General features: G+C 47.0%; 1 protein-coding gene across 3 annotated transcripts; it reads left to right on the top strand.

Annotated features, from left to right (window-relative positions):
- Positions 1-8,247: 8,247 nt before the first annotated feature.
- GOT1L1 (glutamic-oxaloacetic transaminase 1 like 1) lies at positions 8,248-14,140 on the top strand. Of its 3 annotated transcripts, none has more exons than XM_058433607.1 (9): positions 8,248-8,457; positions 9,447-9,628; positions 10,575-10,686; positions 10,939-11,048; positions 11,280-11,369; positions 11,464-11,614; positions 12,507-12,672; positions 13,144-13,286; positions 13,936-14,140. In XM_058433607.1, the coding sequence occupies exons 1-9, from the start codon at positions 8,343-8,345 to the stop codon at positions 14,109-14,111; spliced, it is 1,245 nt and encodes a 414-aa protein (XP_058289590.1). In that variant the 5' UTR covers positions 8,248-8,342; the 3' UTR covers positions 14,112-14,140. The 3 variants fall into 3 exon arrangements, with proteins under 3 accessions (XP_058289590.1, XP_031999863.1, XP_058289591.1); XM_032143972.2 differs by having other exon boundaries at positions 11,277-11,369; XM_058433608.1 differs by lacking the exon at positions 11,280-11,369.
- The last annotated feature ends 6,036 nt before the right edge of the window (positions 14,141-20,176 follow it).

Below are 20,176 nucleotides of genomic sequence, written 5' to 3'. Positions count from 1 at the left end.
AAGGCACCAAGACGTCCATGAGTGACCTGTCCCCAGGACCCAAAGACCTCCCATTAGGCCCCACCTCCAACATTGGGGATTGTATTAGTCCATTTTCACACTGCTGATAAAGACATACCTGAGACTGGGAAGAAAAAGGGGTTTAATGGACTCAGTTCTCAGTTCCTTGTGGCTGGGGAGGCCTCAAAGACACGGTGGAAGGCAAAAGGCATGTCTTACATTGAGGCGGACAGGAGAGAGAACTTGTGCAGGGGAACGCCTCCTTATAAGTACGTAAGTCTCTTATGAGACCTACTCACTATTACAAGAACGGCACAGGAAAGACCTGCTCCCATGATTCAATTACCTCCCACTGGGTCCCTCCCATGACACATGGGAATTGTGGGAGCTACAATTCAAGATGAGATCTGGGTGGGGACAGAGCTAAATCATATCAGGGATCAAATTTTAATATGAGATTTGGACAAACATCCAAACCATTGCAGATTGGGTCCAGCAGAATATGGGAGGGGAAGAAGTGGAGATACAGTACAAAATGCCCTTTCATTTGCTGTCATTCTGAAAAGGAACAGAGAAGCATGATGTGGCTGATCATCATGTTGTTATTTTGGTTTGTCTGGGGACTGTTTCCCAGAATCCTTGTTAGATTCTGGGTTAAAGTTGGAAAAAAGAGGAACATATTTCATTCCTTTGGTTCATCTGTGGACTCTGTTTCCCAGAATCCTTGTTAGATTCTGGGTTAGAGTTGGACAAAAGAGGAACATACCCAAGCTCTGGGAGGTGGAAGCGAAGCAGCTCCCTTAATATATGAAGGACTTCAGGGTAAGACACAGAAGCAGAAGTAGTTGGAGGCCCCAGCTTGCTTTAGACTCTCCTCCACCCACGTTCAGTTCTGCTTCCAAACTGTTGGCCCTGTACACCACTGGAGGACCTGGGCCCATCAAAACACACCTGGCTGCAACACACAGAGGCAGTAGCTACACAGAAGCCACACCTTTTGGCCCCATGCGGTGGCTCATGCCTGTAATCCCAGCACTTTGGGAGGCCAAGGTGGGTGGATCACTTGAAGTCAGGAGTTTGAGATCAGCCCGGCCAACATGGTGACACCCCATCTCTATTAAAAAAATACAAAAATTAGGCCGGGCATGGTGGCTCATGCCTGTAATCCCAGCACTTTGGGAAGCCGAGGCGGGTGGATCACCTGAGGTTGGGAGTTCGAGACCAGCCTGACCAACATGGAGAAACCCCGTCTCTACTAAAAATATAAAAAATTAGCTGACATGGTGGTACATGCCTATAATCCCAGCTACTCAGGAGGCTGAGGTAGGAGAATCGCTTGAACCCGGGAGGCAGAGGTTGCAGTGAGCTGAGATTGCACCATTGTATTCCAGCCTGGGCAACAAGAGTGAAACTCTGTCTCAAAAAGAAAAAAAAAAAAACCCCAAAATTATCAAGGTGTGGTGATAGGTGCCTGTAATCCCAGCTATCTAGGAGGCTGAGGCAGGAGAACTGCATGAGCCCAGGAGGTGGAGGTTGCAGTAAGCCAAGATCACACCACTGCACTCCAGCCTGGGCAAGAGTGAGACTCTATCTCAAAAAAAGGAAAAGAAGCCACATCTACCCTTAGACCTCTCCATATGGATCCACTTCTGCAGTTGCACGCATGTGGCTCCTCAGATTTCCCTGCAAGCTCAGATGTGCCCACCCAGGTGGGTGCTTTCAGGAGCCTGACGAGTGATTGTCTCCGATTCCGCAGCTTCCATCTCTGGGTCTTCACTTCCCCAGCCCCTACCCTGATTGTGTAAGGTCGAATCCCCATAATACCTACATCACTCGCAGTGCTTCTGTTTCCTTAGTGAACTCTTGCTTGATAGATACATGAGCTAACAGCTGGAGGATGTGAGGTCAAGGGAATGTTGTTTGTTTTTAACATGGGGGTTTAGCTGCCTGTTTATGCTTAAGGGAATGTTCTAGTAGAGAGGGGGAAATAATGATAGAGGAAAGGAAGGACAACTGCAGGAGGAATGCAGGCTGTGGGCAGCAGGGCTGGGACCCAGGGGACCAGGGGAGAGGCTGGACTGAGATAGGGGCACAGGGCACTCATCCATTGTTTTGAGGGAAAAGGCAGAGTAGGTGGACACCTGTGCGAGCAGACTGGTAGCTATGATGGCCGCCTGTGGAAGTCTCTTCTGATTGTTGGCTGGGCGCGTAGGCTCACGCCTGTAATCCCAGCACTTTGGGAGGCTGAGGTAGGTAGATCCCTTGAGCCAGGGAGAAGGAGGTTGCAGTGAACCTAGATCGTGCCACTGCCACTGCACTCCATCCTGGGCGATAGAGCCAGATCTTGTCGAAAGAAAAAAAAAAAGTCTCTTCTGATTGCTTTTATTGTCTCAGAAATAAGATCAGCAGCTGACAGTACCGGGAGGAAGTGCTGGTTATTTGAGAGATGGAAAGGTGGGACCTAATTCGAAATTTGGTCTTTTTTGGCTGCCTGGTCTGTGAACCTCCTTCTAAAGCTTGGGAAATTCTTCATTTTCTGAGTGTTGGTGGGTGCTAGAGCCACCTCCCACCATGCAGGCTGAAAAGACCAGACCTTCACTCCGGCTACGCCTTAGTGAGGGCATGGGCGGGGTATGGGTTACGTGAGCAGGCTCAGTCAATCAGACGCAGACTTCCTGATCTCAGCCTGGGGCCAGTGAAGTAAAGTAAGGAGGTTAGAGAATCCTTTCCCAGAGCAGCAGCCTTTGTGGCGAGGTCTCATCTCTCTAGGACCTCGAGAAAGCAAGGGTGTCTGTCAGAGGAAGGTGAGGGTGGAGCTGGTCACAACATCCTCTGGTGTTTGGCAGTGGGATCCTCCTCGCCAGCTTCCATCATTTCATCATTTTTTTTTTTTTTGAGACTGAGTTTCACTCTTTTTCTTTTTCTTTTTTTTTTTTTTTTTCTTTTTTGAGACAGAGTCTCGCTCTGTCTCCCAGGCTGGAGTGCAGTGCTTGAGAATCTCGGCTCACTGCAACCTCCGCCTCCCGGGTGCAAGCGATTCTCCTGCCTCAGCCTCCTGAGTAGCTGGGATTACAGGCATGCGCCAACACACCCGGCTAATTTTTGTATTTTTAGTAGAGAAGGGGTTTCACCATATTGGCCAGGCTGATCTTGAACTCCTGACCTCATGATCTACCTGCCTCGGCCTCCCAAAGTGCTGGGATTACAGGTGTGAGCCACTGCACCCGGCCTTGAGACTGAGTTTCACTCTTGTTGCTCAGGCTGGAATACAATGTCATGACCTCAGCTCACTGCAACCTCTGCCTCCCGGGTTCAAGCCATCCTCCTGCCTCAGCCTCCCAAGTAGCTGGGATTACAGGCATCTGCCACCATGCTCAGCTAATTTTTTCTTTCTTTTTTTTTTTTTTTTTTTTTTTTTTTTAGTAGAGACAGGGTTTCACCATGTTGGCCAGAATGGTCTTGAACTCCTGACTCCTGACCTCAGGTGATCCACCCACCTTGGCCTTCCAAAGTGCTGGAATTACAGGCGTGAGCCACTGTGCCTGGCCATCACCAACTTCCTTCTGTGGTTTGGTCTTGGTGGTGCTCTGCTCTGAAATCTCCAGCCTCCCTGTCAATTACAACAGCCACCTGATATCCTTTCAATAAATTCCTCTTGGACTTAGCCAGAATTAGTTTCTGTTGCTTGCAACCAAGAATCCAAACTGATATTGACAGGAATTAGAGGCTTGACTCAATGAAAGTTCTTTCCAACTTCTCTCTGCATCTGCATACAGTTGGCATCATTTTTTTGTGGGTTTCTTGCATGTTAGAGACCAGTAGCTTCTGGAAGCTTTATGATCATTTCTTTATAATTCTATGACTGGAGAGTAATGACAGGTGCTTTTTCTCCTCCAACTCCGACAGAAAATCCCAGGAAAGCACTCTGATAGGCCAGGCTCAAGCCACATGTCTCTTCTCAAAGCAAGCACTGGTCTGAATGCTGGTGTCCTCTCAAATGTGTATACTGAAACCTAATACTCAATATAAGAGTGTTGCCAGGTGCAATGGCTCACGCCTGTAATCCCAGCACTTTGGGAGGCCGAGGCAGGCAGATCACGAGGTCAGGAGATTGAGACCATCCTGGCTAACACGGTGAAACCCCGTCTCTACTAAAAATACAAAAAATTAGCCAGGCGTGGTGGCGGGTGCCTGTAGTCCCAGCTACTCGGGATGCTGAGGCAGGAGAATGGCCTGAACCCAGGAGGCAGAGCTTGCAGTGAGCCGAGATGGTGCCACACTGCACTCCAGCCTAGGTGACAGAGCGAGTATCTGTCTCAAAAAAAAAAAGAGAGTGCTAAGAGGTGGGGCTTTTTGGAAAGTGATTAAGTCTTGAAGGCTCCACCTTCATGAATGGGATTGGGGTCCTTATAAAAGAGGTTGGGCTGATGAGAGATGGGAATTTGGGGCCACAAGCATGTAATTCCCTTTTATTGGCTGACCAGTTACCAGGCAGAGCCTCTGGCACGAGCCAACTCTCCTCTCCATTTACCTCTCCTCTCCTCATTCCCACTCCCCAGCCCTGGGCACTCCACATAGCCTGCAGTTGTCCAGAGAAAAACCTCTGTTCCCCCCGCCGCTGGGACAGTACTGGGGACCCTGGAATTTTTACCAGATTTGGAAGTGTGAGGCCAACAGACAAAAAAAACAGCCATTAAAAGTGACGGTCTTTAAGAATTTGATGGGCCAAGTGCGGTGGCTCATGCCTGTAATCCTAGCACTTTGGGAGGCTGAGGTGGGCGGATCACCTGAGGTCAGGAGTTCGAGACAAGACTGGCCAACATGGTAAAACCCTGTCTCTTCTAAAAATACAAAAATTGGCTGGGTGTGATGGTGTGTGCCTGTAATCCCAGCTACTCAGGAGGCAGAGGCAGGAGAATCGCTTGAACCTGAGAGGTAGAGATTGCACTGAGCTGAGATCACACCACTGCACTCCAGCCTGGGTGACAGAGCGAGACTCCGTCTCAAAAAACGAACAAACAAACAACAACAAAATAGAATTTGGAGGCCATACTTAATGGCTAATGTCTAATCCCAGCATTTAGGGACTTGGAGGCAAAAGGATCACTTGAGCCCAGGAGTTTGAGACAGCCTGGGCAACATAGTGAAATTCCATCTCTCCCCAAAATTAGAAAAATTAGCTGGGCCTGACGGTGCATACATATAGTCCTAGCTATTCCAGAGGCTGAGGCCTGACCTGGGAAGTTTGAGGCTGCAGTGAGCCTTGGTCACGCCACGGCACTCTAGCCTGGGCAACAGTGACATCCTGTCTCAAATAATAACAATAATAACAATAATTTGTAATGAATGATGCAGTGAACATTTGCTGACTGTCTTCCCAGAATCCCTTCTCCCCTCTCCCATTCCTAAGAGCACCTGGAATCTCAGGGGGACTCTTTCTTGGTTGGCACCACCCTAGGCTCTAGATGGTTGGTTTAAACTGACCGAGTATTCCATTCTCAGCCGTGATAAGATTAGGGATGGGTGAGGGACTCAACTGAAGCCAAGGAGGAACAACAAAGGGGCCCATGGAATTCAGGAAAGGAAAAGTAAACGTTTTATAAAGGAAAAATTTTAAATATCAGGACCCCTCCAAACTTTCTTTTTTTTTTTTAAAGACAGAGTCTTGCTCTGTCACCCAAGCTGGAGTGCAGTGGTGCTATCTGGGCTTACTGCAACTTCTGTCTCCCAGGTTCAAGCGATTCTCCTGCCTCAGCATCCCTAGTAGCTGGGATTATAGGCACTTGCCACCACGCTCAGCTTTTTTTGCATTTTTAGTAGAGACGGGGTTTCACCATATTGGCCAGGCTGGTCTCGAACTCTTGACCTCAAATGATCTGCCCACCTCTGCCTTCCAAAGTGCTGGGATTACAGGTGTGAGCCACTGTGCCTGGCCTAATTTTTGTATTTTGGTAGAGACAGGATCTCAAGTGCCTGTAATCCTAGCAGATGGGGAGGCTGAGGTGGGAGGATCACTTAAGGCCAGAAGTATGAGACCAGCCTGGGCAACATAGCAAGATCCTACCTTTTCGAAAAAATTAAAAAAAAAAAAAGGGCTGCAGAGAATTCTATTGCATGGATATCATTATTAATTTAAACATTCCTTCAGTAACTGGCATTTGGTTTATTTGCAAACAAAGCTGACATGTAGATTCCTTAAGTGTGTATCATTTCGCTCATGTGCTGCATCCCATCCATCATCCACCTTTTTTTTTTTTTTTGAGAGGGAGTTTCGCTCTTGTTTTCCAGGCTGGAGTGCAATGGCTCAATCTTGGCTCACTGCAACCTCCGCCTCCCTGGTTCAAGCTGTTCTCCTGCCTCAGCCTCCTGAGTAGCTGGGATTACAGGCACAGGCCATCATGCCTGGCTAATTTTTGTATTTTTAGTAGAGACGGGATTTCACCATGTTGGCCAGACTGGTGTCAAACTCATGACCTCAGGTGATCTGCCCATTTCAGCCTCCCAAAGTGCTGGGATTACAGGCATTGGCCACCGTGCCCGGCCCCATCCACTTTTGTTCTCACACCCAGAGTCAGCCAGAGAACCAGCCTGAAACATCCAGGACAGCAGAGCCAAGGGGACGCCAGAGAATGAAGCTGGGGCCCTAATGATAACTGTGTCCCTCTGGACTGAACTTCGACTGGAGTCAGATGTACCCTGGCCCGCCCAGTTAGGTGCCAATACGTTCTCTCTGTTGCTCAAGCTGGTTTGGACTAGGTCTTTTTTAAATTACCTGCAGCATAAAAGGTTCTCACTGGCACACAATAAAATCCTCACAGCTGAAATGTTAAGTGAAGAAAGTATGATCAAAATGACACATAAATATTGATAGCAATTACCTTAAAATATAAATGTCAAAGAACAGAAACTGGATGGAGGTGCACCCAGACTGAGTTTATGGATTGGTTGTAGGGAAGTTGTGTGCTTCATTTTAATTTTTTGATGCTTTTGAGTTTTCTACAATAATATGGGCTACTTGCATAATCATTTGCCTCATAACAGGTTCCCTGGAAGCATAGCCTGAGACAGGAGTTCCGGGGCATGTGACTTAGGGAAGGTGTCACGGGAAGAACCTGGAAGGGAGTGAAGGAAGCAGGATTGTGAGGGGGAAGGAACCAAGCAAGGATGTGGCCTCAGGTCAAGTCTAGGCTTCGCCTGGTTGGGGAATGGGCCCTGAAGTGTAGATTGAGCCACAGAGGTGAACCGAGATAAGGGGGCTGGGCTTTTTTCTATTTCTTTTTTTTTTTTGAGACAGAGTCTCAATATGCAATATGCAGACTGACTCTATAGAGGCTGGCTCTTTTCTCCCCTTGGCCTCTGCTGTCTATACTCACTAGTTGGCTATCATTGAAACTTAACAAATGGCCAGGTGTGGTGGCTCATGCCTGTAATCCCGCAGTTTGGGAGGCCAAGGCAGGCGGATCACCTGAGGCAAGGAGTTTGAGACTAGCAACAAAGCGAGACTCCATCTCAAAAAAAAAAAAAAAAAAAAAGAAAGAAAGAAAGAAAAAGAAACTTAACAAATGGATGTAGAAGTCTTGGCTCTAGATAACTGAGAGAAATAGGACTCGCTTAGTGAGTTGCCAATTATATTCTAATAATAGGATTCGTTATTAAAACAACTGTGGAAGAAAACAGTGCTTGCTTTTTATTCCTTTTGAAATCTGGGGTACTTTGCAAAATGGAAATTAACGCCTCGACTTGCATTGGTGTGTGATCTGGGGTTTTTGCTTCTGCAGGAGAAAGCCCTACCTGGCTTATTGGCTGCCTGCCTTGCCCTATGTCTTTCTTTTCTTTTTTTTTTTTTTAATTTGTATAAATGTGTGAAGTACAAGTGTAATTTTGTTAGATGCATACATCGCATAGTCGTGAAGTCAGGGCTTTTAGGGTATCCATAACCCCAATAATGTACATTGTATCTGTTAAGTAATCTCCCATTATCCTTGCCCTGTTGTCTAAGGAGTGGGCTTGTTACTTTGGATTGAGCCACTTGGGGCTAGAGAAGAGATGGCATTGAGTGAGGGAAACGGGCTTGGGAATTCCAGAGATGGTTATCCTGCCCTGCCTGCTGTCTCAGGGGATTCTCCTCAAGTACCCTGGAATGTTCCCGTGGCCCCCGTGGATCGCCACCACAAAGATCATGAGGTTCTGTTGCCCTGGCAACCCGTTGTCCAGCGCCTCTGCATTGGGGCTGCCAAGGTTCCAGGAAGAGGCAGGACTGCCCGGCCCAGCCTTGGAGGAAGACTTCTGGGCAGAAGCGGAACACGGGAGCAGAGACACATAGTCTGAGTTTCATCTCAGTTATGTCCACCCTTTCAGTGTTCATGGATGTGCCCCTCGCCCACAAGCTAGAGGGCAGCTTGTTAAAGACCTACAAACAAGATGATTACCCGAACAAGATGTTCTTAGCCTATAGAGGTAGATGCCTAGCAGTTCTGAAGTATAAGACTTAAGTGATGGTAACTGCCTCTAGGAGGACAGTGTTCCCTGCTGCAGGAGGAGGGGTGCAGCCCAAGCTTCTGCGGGTGGAGAGCTCTTTTCTTGTTAACAGAATTACCCAGTGGGGAAAAGTGCAGATGAGGTCCCAGGTCATTCTATGCTCTCTGCCCTTCTCTGGGGGCTTCTAGGGATTTGGTGAGAGCTATGTCCTCTTCCACAACTCTATGCTTGGGGGCCTGCATGGCCATCCCACACTTCTTCAGATTCTTACCTCCTCTCTCTCTCTTTCTCTTTCTCTTCCTGTTCTTGAACCAAGAATGGTTCTCCAGATTGAGCCTTCTGCTATGCAACTGGGGCTCACCACTGTGAAAGTCAGGGTTACCTTTATTTAGCTTCATCTACCTATAACTCTCATTTTGCATATAATTTTTTTTTTGAGATAGGGCCTCAGTCTGTTGCCCAGGCTGAAGTGCAGTGGCAAGATCTCAGCTCACTGCCACCTTTGCCTCCTGGGCTCAAACCATCCTCCTGCCTCAGCCTCCTGAGTAGCTGGGACTACAGGCGCTGGCCACCATGTCTGGCTGTTTTGTAATTTTTTGTAGAGACAGGGTTTCATCATGTTGCCCAGGCTGGTCTTGAACTCCTGAACTCAAGTGATCCACCCACCTTAGCCTCCCGAAATGCTGGGATTACAAGCTTGAGCCACCGATCCCGGGCTTGTATAATTTTTAACCTTTAAAATGGCATAGGTTTCAGTTATCTTTTTTAAAAAGACAAAAATAATACACATTCACTAACAGCATATTATTTTCATCAAGGAGAAAAGAAAAGGGAAAGTTGTATTTTCACAGGCACCTTCCCACAGCCCCATGGAGTCCAGGACAGACTTGTTTGCGGGCTGTCTGCAGAGCTCAGCCCTGGGGGCCCAAACCAGGCATCTGGAGCTCCCTCTGTGGTTTTCCTCACAGTCTGCATGACAAATGAAGGCCATCCCTGGGTTTCTCTCGTGGTGCAGAAGACTCGACTACAGATTTCACAGGATCCCTCCCTGAATTATGAGTACTTGCCCACCATGGGCCTGAAATCATTCATCCAGGCCTCTCTAGCACTCCTCTTTGGAAAGCACAGCCAAGCCATTGTGGAAAACAGGGTGAGAAGGCGGGCCCCCACCCAGCTCATTCTGACACAGAGAGTGGGGATCTGGGTCTGCACAACCTTAAACCCAAAAGGGACCTTGGAGGGCCCCCTGGTATTGATAAAAGAGATACCTGAGGCTCAGAGAGTCCACAGCTTTAGCCATCGAGTCAGGATCGGAATCCCAGTCCAGTGGTGTTCCCACCTGCTCACACTGCTGATTTGAAAGCTCTTTCAAGACAGGAATGATCTGAATTGGAGGTGGTGTTAGTATTCCCATTACTGTTTTATTTTTTAACCTATTATATATATTTTTTGAGACAGAGTCTCACTCTGTCACCCAGGCTAGAATGCAGTGGTGCCATCTCAGCTCACTGCAACCTCCACTTCCCAGGTTCAAGCAATTCTCGTGCTGCATCCTCCTGAGTAGCTGGAATCACAGGCGTGTGCCACTATGCCTAGCTAATTTTTGTATTTTTTGTAGAGACAGGGTTTCACCGTGTTGGCCAGGCTGGTCTCAAACTCCTGGCCTCGGGATTCCCTGCCTCGTCCTCCCAAAGTGCTGGGATTACAGGCATGAGCTACCGCGCCCGGCCTCCATTACTGTTTTAGAGTGTTATTTCTGTCTATTTCTTTTTATTTTTTAATGTTCATTTACTTATTATTTTTTTGAGACGGAGTCTCACTCTGTCACCCAGACTGGAGTGCAGTGGCCTGATCTCTGCTCACTGCAACTTCCGCCTCCTGGGTTCAAGTGATTCTCCTGCCTCAGCCTCTTGAGTAGCTGGGATTACAGGTGCCCACCACCACATCCAGCTAATTTTTGTATTTTTAGTAGATATGGGGTTTCGCCATGTTGGCCATGACCTCGAGTGATCCACCCACCCCGGCCTCCCAAAGTGCTGGAATTACAGGTGTGAGCCACCACGCCTGGCCTATTTCTGTCTATTTCTTGCTGGCAGGTAGGGGGTGTACACACTGTTGGTGACAGTGGTGCCTTCCAGCTTGGCGTCCAGTTTCTCAGAACTTGGCATAAGGATGCTCGCATAGTTTACATCATCTCTTCTCAAAAAGGTTAGTCTTACCCAAGATGAGGGGAACAGCAAATCCCCCTCCCTTGTTCCTAATCCTCACCCCACTTGCCATCTTCACTGTTATCCCTCATTCTCTGTCATGAGCAAAATGGCAGACAAGCCAAGCTATTTATGTCCTTTTCCTGTTAATGTCCCACCTTCAGCCAGTGACTCTCAGCCCCACACTCCAATACCTCTGTCTCCGTCTCTCTGTTTCCCATGTACCAGCTAGTGGGGGGCTGTGTTCCCACAGAACTGCATGGACTCATCTTCCAGGATGTGGGCTTTACAGTTTATGAATACTCCGTCTGGGACCCCAAGAAGCTATGCATGGACCCCGACATACTCCTCAATGTGGTGGAGGTAGAGGGGCCCCGCTCAGAAACTCCTCCCCAGAGCTTACTTACAGCCTACAGTTCCTCTCCTCCCCACACCTCTTAAGTCATCTAAGACCTTTTCCAGGTTTGAATTTGCCTGGCCCTTCAATGGAGGCACTTCACCCCCAACATAGAGGAGCACTTCACCCCCAAATGCCCTGGGGCCACCACTCCTGGGTAGGGGTGAAACCTGATGAGACCGTCTGTACTGCAGCAGATCCCACATGGCTGTGTCCTTGTGATGGGGAACATTATCGATTGCAAGTTGACACCAAGTGGGTGGGCAAAGTTGATGTCCATGATAAAGGTAAACCCAATCTCCCGCCCCACCTTCCTGTCTTTGACTCTCTGCTCTCTCCTCCATCCGTCTCATTCTTTTTTTGTTCTCCTTTCTCCTACAGAGCAAGCAGATATTCCCATTTTTTGATATTCCCTGTCAAGGTTTATACACCACTGACTTGGAAGAAGATACTAGAATCTTACAATACTTTGTGTGTCAAGGCTTTGAGTTCTTCTGCAGCCAGTCTCTGTCCAAGAATTTTGGCATTTATGGTATGGTACAGGCAGAAGAAGGGAGAGTCTGTTGCTGAAGTGGTGTTGCGCTCACAGCACAGTGATGTTTTTGATATCTCATCCTAGGGAGGGAGCCAAGGACTCCAGGGAGAGCACTATAGAGGCAGAAGTGGGGAACACTGAGCTAGAATTTGGTTCTGTTACTAAATGTAGTAACAGAACCCAACCCAGCTCGGCTTGGATCATTTCACCCCCTCAGGCCTCTGTTTCCTCAACTATAAGATGAGAGGGTGGGGCTGGCATGGTGGGTGACACCTGTAATCCCAGTTGACACCTCCCAATCCCTCCTTTGGGAGGTTGAGGTTAGGTGATCACTTGAGGCCAGGAATTCAAGACCAGCCTGGGCAACACACCGAGACCCTGTCTCTACAAATAATTAAAAAAATTAGTCGGGCATGGTGGTACACACTGCTAGTCCTATCTAGTCCTCACTAGATAGGACTCACTAGATAGGAGTCCTCTCCTACCCGGGGGGCTGAGGCAGGAGGATTGCTTAAGCCCAGGAGGTAGAGGTTGCAGTGAGCTATGATTCCACCATTGCACTCTAGCCTGGGCAACAGAGAGAGATGGTCACTTTAAACAAATAAAAATAAAAATAAAAATAAAAAAGGAAAGGAAAGGAAAAAACAGGAGAGTAGAACTTAGTGATCTTTCAAATTCCTTCCTCCTTTAAGACTCTGACTTATGGGTACTTTTGCTGGAAGGAGAGCCTCTGGTAACTTCCCGGAGCCTGAATATCACCCTGGCTGGGCTGCAATGAGGGCCTTGTGGTTCAATCCTTTCTTCTGCAAGGTTGGAGGTTGAGATCTAGGTGAAGGCCTTGGGAGTGGAGGAAGGGGCTGAGGCTGAGGCTGTCTTCCCAACACTGCAGATGAAGGAGTGGGGATCCTAGTGGTGGTGGCAGTCAACAACCAGCAGCTGCTGTGTGTCCTCTCCCAGCTGGAAGGATTAGCCCAGGCCCTGTGGCTAAACCCCCCCAACACAGGTGCACGCATCATCACCTCCATCCTCTGCAACCCTGCTCTGCTGGGAGAATGGTAAGGGTGAGGGCTGGAGCAGGAAGGGATGGTAGAGGCCCTGCTGATCCACAGGATTCAGCAGGGTGCTTCTCTCCTGCCCATGTGGCCTTTTTACTCCATTCATTCATCAACATTTACTAAGGACCTGATGTGTATCAATGGCGGTGGCTATGCCAAGGGTTGCCTTAGGGGACAGAGTGAGAGGACATTTGTTTTGCACCCAGGCCAATGAGTTATATGAACTCTTCCAGATTGCTTGGGGAGATTAGACAGCATCGGGGCTTGCAACTCTGGCAAAATCTGCCTGGGAGCCTCCCTGGCTTGCTTAAATTAATATGGGATCAAACCTCCCTCCCACTCATAATCATCCCAGAGCCTCTGGCACTCTGTTGGAGATCTTTGAAGGTAAGAAGTGTGGACTGGCAATGAGGGAGGTTTGAGGGCAAGGGGGACCTCACACCCTCCTTTCTCATTGTCCTTCCTTGGTAGGAAGCAGAGTCTAAAAGAAGTTGTAGAGAACATCATGCTAACCAAGGAAAAAGTGAAGGAGAAACTCCGGCTCCTGGGAACCCCTGGGTCCTGGGGTCACATCACTGAGCAGAGTGGGACCCATGGCTATCTTGGACTCAGCTGTAAGGGTCTAGAGGGCTGATGTCCCCCCTTTCTGACCTTTGGCCTGTATTTGAGCATTTAACTTCACTGACTAGGTGACCAGTTCCTAGCTTCACTCCAGATTTTGATTCTGTCCTCTGGAAAATGGGCTGCTTTAAAGACACTTTTGGACCCCCAGAAGTACCGACACTCCCTATCCTTCATAAACCAGCCTGGGTGCCTGGTGCAGTGGCTCATGCCTGTAATCCCAACACTTTGGGAGGCCGAGGCGGGTAGGTCACCTGAGGTCAGGAGTTCGAGACCAGCCTGGCCAACATGGTGAAACCCCATCTCTACTGAAAAAAAAATACAAAAATTAGCCGGGCATGGTTGGGAGGCTGAGGCATGACCTCGAGTGATCCACCCACCCCGGCCTCCTAAAGTGCTGGAATTACAGGTGTGAGCCTCCTACTTGGGAGGCTGAGGCAGGAGAATCGCTTGAACCTGGGAGGCGAAGGTTGCAGTGAGCCAAGATTGCACCATTGAACTCCAGCCTGGGCAACAAGAGCAAAACTCCATCTCAATCAATCAATCAATCAATCAATAAAAAATAAGAAAATAAACAAGCCTGGGCTAGAGGAGAATTCGAGATGGCCAGTATCGGGATCTGAGACCTTGTCATGATTTTAGCCCAGCAGGTGGAATACCTAGTCAGGAAGAAGCACATCTACATCCCCAAGAACGGTCAGATTAACTTCAGCTGCATCAATGCCAACAACATAAATTACATCACTGAGGGCATCAATGAGGCTGTCCTCCTCACAGAGGGCTCAGAGATGTGTCTTCCAAAGGAAAAAAAACCCTGATTGGGATAAAACTTTAGTCTTTGCAAAAATCTTGTGCTGATTATTCATTACCACAATTCATTTCTTTGCTTATTTATGAAGCAGTGGTCTGGCCTCAGTACAGAGAAAGAGAGAGAGAGAGGGAGAGAAAGGCCCGGAGGGGAAGGGTGTATCTACCTTCATTGGCCATCTCATATTTATTGAGCACCTACTACATTAAGGCCCTGAGCTGGCCATGAAAGGGAGTACAAAAAACAGGTAAAAACCAGCCTGTTTTCTCCGGACACTTACAGTCTAGTTGGGAGACAAGCCTTAGTCACATAAAACACTTAAGTAACGTTTTAAGGCTGAATGTGACAGAAGTCAGAATATATAAACAGAAAATGTGCCAGGAATTTAGAAAAGAAATACGTCAAAGTGGGCCAGAATAGATGGGGAGCATCTCATGAGGAGGTAGGACTTGATTGGGATATTGATAGATAGATGAATGGATGGGATGAATAATAAGGATTGGATGAATAATAACTAATGGAAGCTGGAAGGATATCATAGGTCAGTAACAACCTGAGCAAGTGTCACTGACATGATAAGAAAAAATAAATGTTTATCGGGCATCTACTAATACACGGGACTCTGCAAACCCCTAGGATACCAACAGGTATATGACACAGTTGGTGCCGTCCACTCTCGTTGGGGAGACACAATTTATATGGTTGAAAGGAAAAACTCTTTTTTCTCTCTCCTCTACTGTGATTTTCCATTCTGACATCAGATTGTACAGAATTTTTCCCACACAATTAATTCAGTTCTTTGGTGGACATCAGTTGGGTGTCTTAAAATTCAATAGATTCTTTTTTATTTTTTTCTTTTCTTGAGACGGCGTCTCTGTTGCCCAGGCTGCAGTGCAGTTGTGCAATCTCAGCTCACTGCAACCGCCGCCTCCCAGGTTCAAGAGATTCTCTTGCCTCAGTCTCCCAAGTAGCTGGGACTACAGGTATGTGCCACCACGCCTGGCTAATTTTTGTATTTTTGTTAGAGATGGGGTTTCGCCATGTTGGCCAGGTTGGTCTTGGACTCCTCATCTCAGGTGATCCACCTGCCTCAGCCTCCAAAAATGCTGAGATTACAGGCGTGAACCACCATGCCCAGCCCAATTCAATAGATTCTGATACCATCTACCTGGAGTTAGCATCAAATTCCAGAGGTGAATGGCTCAGTTCTGCAAGACTACACCCCACTTCAGATGCCAGTCACATGTCCAGTGGTGTGACCTGCGCATCTGCTATAAACTGGGGTTCCTACTACTCCTTCCTTGGGTTTGATAATTTGCTAGAATAATTCACATATCTCAGGAAAATAGTTTACTTACTAGATTATCAGTTTGTTATAAAAGGATACCACTTGAACAGCCAGATGGAAGACACGCATAGGGAAAGGTGCATGGAGGAAAGGGGCATGGAGCTTCCATGATCTCTCTGGGTTCGCCCTCCCAGCTCCTCCATATGTTCACCAACCTGGAAGCTCTCCCAAACCCTTTAGTTAGGGGTTTTTATGAAGGCTTCATTGCATAGGCATGATGGACTAAAACACTGGCCGTTGTTGATCAACTCAACCTCCACCCAGTCCCTCTCCTCTCCCCAGAGGTCGGGGTGGGCTAAAAGGTCCAACCTTCTAATCACATTGTCGGCCCCTCCCACAACAAGCCAGCCATCCTTATGGGCTTTCGAACAGTGACCTCGTTAACATAAACTCAGCTGTGGTTGAAGAGGTCTCATTAGGAATAATAAACAGTGCTCCTTTCACTCTACACTTCTTAACGCTTTGGAAATTCCAAGGGTTTGTTTTATTTTTTTTTAAGATGGAGTTTCAGTCTTGTTGCCCAGGCTGGAGTGCAATGGCACGATCTTGGCTCACTGCAACCTCCGCCTCCTGGGTTCAAGCAATTCTCCTGCCTCAGCTTCCCAAGTAGCTGGGATTACACGCATGTACCACTGCGCCTGCCTAATTTTTTTTTTTTTTTTTAACTAGAAACGGGGTTTCACCATGTTGGTCAGGCTGGTCTCGAACTCTGGCCTGACCTTAAGTAATCCACCCACTTGGCATCCCAAAGTGCTGGGATTACAGGCGTGAGCCACTGCGTCCGGCCTCCAAGGGTTTTTAGGAGTTCTGTGCCGGAAACTGGACAGAGACCAAACCTATTTCTTATCATAAATCACAATACCACAATGATAAAAATGTAGATAACAATAAAAGGTGAAATGTAATAAGTGCTTATAAGTGTTTCAGTAAAGGGTTAGCCCAGGAGGACTTAGTTACCCAAACCCTGCATATTCCAAGGGTCTTCAAGACTGGGCCTCACTGGCTCCTGGGGTATGCATCTGGGCTCTTGAGTGTTCTACCCGATAAGAGTGTCTTTGTGGCCCAAGACCTTGGGATGCATCTATTAGTTTGACTTCTTGGGGCTGGAGACTGAGCAGCTAAGTTCCGTTATATGGGTACTGCATGACTATGTAATTGATCCCCAATAAAAACTCTGCATGCCAAGGCTTAGGGGGGCTTCTCTGGTTGGCAGCACTTCACACGTGTTGTCACACACTGGTGCTGAGAGAATTAAGCACTGTTCTGTGTGGATCCACTCAGTGAAGACAACTGGAAGTTTGTACCTGGTTTCTCGTGGACTCCACCCTGTGCCTTTTTCCCTTGCTGATTTCACCCCGTTTCCTTTCACTGTGATAAACTGTAACCACAAGTGTAACAGCTATGCTGAGTCCTGTGAGAGCCTGCAGGTGGCCTCAGAGACCTCCAACACACACGTTCAGTTAGATTCAGAACAGGGTTTAGCAGGAAGATTCAGGCAAACTCATTTTCAGCTTCCTTGCATCCCCTGAGGATTGCTCCTGCAGGGAGTACAGACAAGTGATCAGCCTCATAGGGTTGGGCTTGAGATCCCAAAACCTGGCTGCCAAGGTTAGTAGGCTCCTGCCTGGAAAAGAAAGTCCCCTTCCCATAGACTGTAATTCTTATGAGAGGTAGCAGAGTGATATGGTCTGGCTGTGTCCCCACCCAAATCTCATCTTGAATTGTAGCTCCCATAATTCCCACATGTTGTGGGAGGGACCCAGTGGGAGATAATTCAATCATGGGGGTGGTTCCCCCATACTGTTCTCGTGGTAGTGAATAAGTCTCATTAGATCTGATGGTTTTATAAGGGATTTCCCCTTTCACTTGGCTCTCATTGTCTCTTGTCTGCCACCATGTAAGATGTGCCTTTTGCCTTCCTCCATGATTGTGAAGCCTTTACAGCCACATGGAACTGTGAGTCCATTAAACCTCTTTTTCTTTATAAATTAGTCGATCTCAGTATGTTTTTATTAGCAGTGTGAAAACAAGCTAATACACAGGGCATCTGACTAGAGGTGATTGTGAGGAGGCTTGCAAGAAAGTTCATAGAACAAACGTAGCCATCTCCTCTGGCTTCCTGTTTTATTTTGAGCCCCTGTATTTGTCCACAGTCTCAGGTTCTTCTTCAGGTCTTCTGATGGCTCATTTGTCCCCAGGTTCTAAAGGCTTCTTGTCCCAATGTCAGAATAATTCTAGAGAACCCTCAGTGCTTGCAGATCGCAGGTTTTAATTGTTCTCAAAGGCATACTGGCATGAGGAGATAATTTATTCAGCCAACGTTCTCCCCACCCTCCTGAGCCTAAGAAAATAATGGACTCTCATGTTATGGAGGTCAGAAAGCTTTGAACTACTAAAGCAAGACTATTGTCTTTGGCCTTTCTTACTAGTGGATTACATGAGCCACAAGGATTTCTAGTGTACCCAGCCCAGGATGCTGGCAGGATTTGGCGGACAGACTGGTTATCCTCTCAACCTTTGTTCCTAATTGGCTTCCATTCCCCACTATTGACTTCACACTCAAGATTCACTTAAGCCTTTCCTGAAAGTATTTTCTGCCTAAATCACTTCTTTTTTTTTTTTTTTTTTTTTTTTTTTAGATGGAGTCTCACTCCATCACCCAGGTTGGAGTGCAGTGGCGTGATCTCGGCTCACTGCAACCTCCGCCTACCGGCTTCAAGCAATTCTCCTGTCTCAGCCTCCTGAGTAGCTGGGATTACAGGTGCCTGCCATCAAGCCCAGCTAATTTTTGTATTTTGAGTAGAAACGGGGTTTCACCTTGTTGGTCAGGCTGGTCTTGAACTCCTGACCTCAGGTGATCCACCCACCTTGGCCTCCCAAAGTGCTGGGATTACAGGCATGAGCCACCATGCCCAGCCTAAATCACCTCTTAAAGTTAGTTTCAGATACCTGGTTACTGTTTATTATTTATTTATTTATTCTTGTGCCTTAGCCTCCTGAGTAGCTGGGACTACAGGGGCGCGCCACCATGCCTGACTAATTTTTGTATTTTTAGTAGAGACAGGGTGTCACCATGTTGGGCAGGCTGGTCTCGAACTCCTGACCTCAGGTAATCTGCCTGCCTCAGCCTCCCAAAGTGCTGGGATTACAGGTGTGAGCCACCGTGCCTGGCCCTCTTTGTTTAAAGTATTAATGATTTAAAACGTTTTATTGTAAACATTTGCAAACACAGTAGGAAGAATTATATGAGTCTCCTTATACCCATCATCCAGTGTCCATGATTGCATTGTAGGTAATCTTGTTTCCTTTACATTTCCACACATATTTCCAAATTATTTTGAAGCAAATCATCACATATTTTCATCTATAAATATTTTAGTATGTATGTCTAAAAGACAAGGGCTTCCTCTCTTAAAATAACCACAACACCATCATCATACACCTCCGAATCAACAATTGCTTGATATCATAATATATCCAATATCATATATTCATGTATATAATATCATAAATGTACATCTCCTGAATATTTGTATTATTATTCTTTAAAAAAATTTTTTTAAGCCAGGTGCAGTGGTATGTGCCTATAATCACAGCTTCTCTGGAGGTACTCAGGAGGGCCAGGTGGGAAGATTGCTTGAACCTAGGAATTCGAGGCCAGTCTGGGCAACAGAGCAAGAACTCATCTCTCTAAAAAAAATAGTTTTTAAATACTAAATCACATATGATAATTAGTTATTGTGATGGCTTTAAACATTTTCTGAAAATTCTTTGACACTCCTCCCATATAAAGGTAAAGCTTAATTCTCCTTGCCCCAATAGCTAGAGCAATTATTTTGTCTTTTTTTTTTTTTTTTTTTTTTTGAGACGGAGTCTCGCTCTGTTGCCCAGGCTGGAGTGCAGTGGCGCAATCTCGGCTCACTGCAAGCTCCACCTCCCGGGTTCATGCCATTCTCCTGCCTCAGCCTCTCCGAGTAGCTGGGACTACAGGTGCCCGCCACCACGCCCGGCTAATTTTTTGTATTTTTAGTAGAGACGGGGTTTCACCGTGGTCTCGATCTCCTGACCTCGTGATCCGCCCGCCTCGGCCCCCCAAAGTGCTGGGATTACAAGCGTGAGCCACTGCGCCTGGCCAATTATTTTGTCTTTTGTGTTTCTTTTCATCTATACTTTCCCCCTCCATCTTTTTTTGACTTGCAATTTTTTAAAATTGAAGAACTGGATCTTTTGTGTTGTCAGGTTTCCCACAGAGTGAATTTTGCTGATTTCATCTTCATGATATCATTTAACATTTTCCTCTGTCTCGTCGTATTTCATGAAAATAACAATTTAAATCTGGAGACTTGATCAGATTCAAGTTTAATATTTAAAAAATTTTATAATTTAAAATATTGTTTAGAGATGAGATTTCCCAGTGTCATCTAGGCTGGAGTGCAGTGGCGAGATCATAGCTCACTGCAGCCTCAAACTCCTGGGCTCAGGTGATCCTCCTGCTTCAGCCTTGCAAGTTGCTGGGACTACAGGTATGAGCCACGGTGACTGGCCAGTCTCCTTTCTTTCATACCAAAAATCCTACTTTGACCACACAAATGCAGTCACTTATTTGCTTTAACTGACATTACCCATACAATAGCCTCTGAAAAATAATACCAATACTGATACGATTACTGGAAATGATTAAAAAAAAAATTTTTTTTAAGACAAGGTCTGGCTCTGCTGCCCAGGCT

This window comes from Hylobates moloch, unplaced genomic scaffold (assembly GCF_009828535.3).
Source record: "Hylobates moloch isolate HMO894 unplaced genomic scaffold, HMol_V3 SCAFFOLD_22, whole genome shotgun sequence".
NCBI classification, from domain to species: domain Eukaryota; kingdom Metazoa; phylum Chordata; class Mammalia; order Primates; family Hylobatidae; genus Hylobates; species Hylobates moloch.
Note: the sequence above shows the minus strand (reverse complement) of the source record. Positions and strands in the feature narration are given on the sequence as shown.

Bases quoted from the DNA above. Each gene is read 5' to 3' on its own strand.
- GOT1L1 (XM_032143972.2), top strand. From the start codon at position 8,343: ATGTCCACCCTTTCAGTGTTCATGGATGTGCCCCTCGCCCACAAGCTA. The intron at 9,629-10,574 runs GTGAGAAGGCGG...TCTTGCTGGCAG, and splicing joins AAGCCATTGTGGAAAACAGG to GTAGGGGGTGTACACACTGT. The intron at 10,687-10,938 runs GTTAGTCTTACC...GTGTTCCCACAG, and splicing joins CATCATCTCTTCTCAAAAAG to AACTGCATGGACTCATCTTC.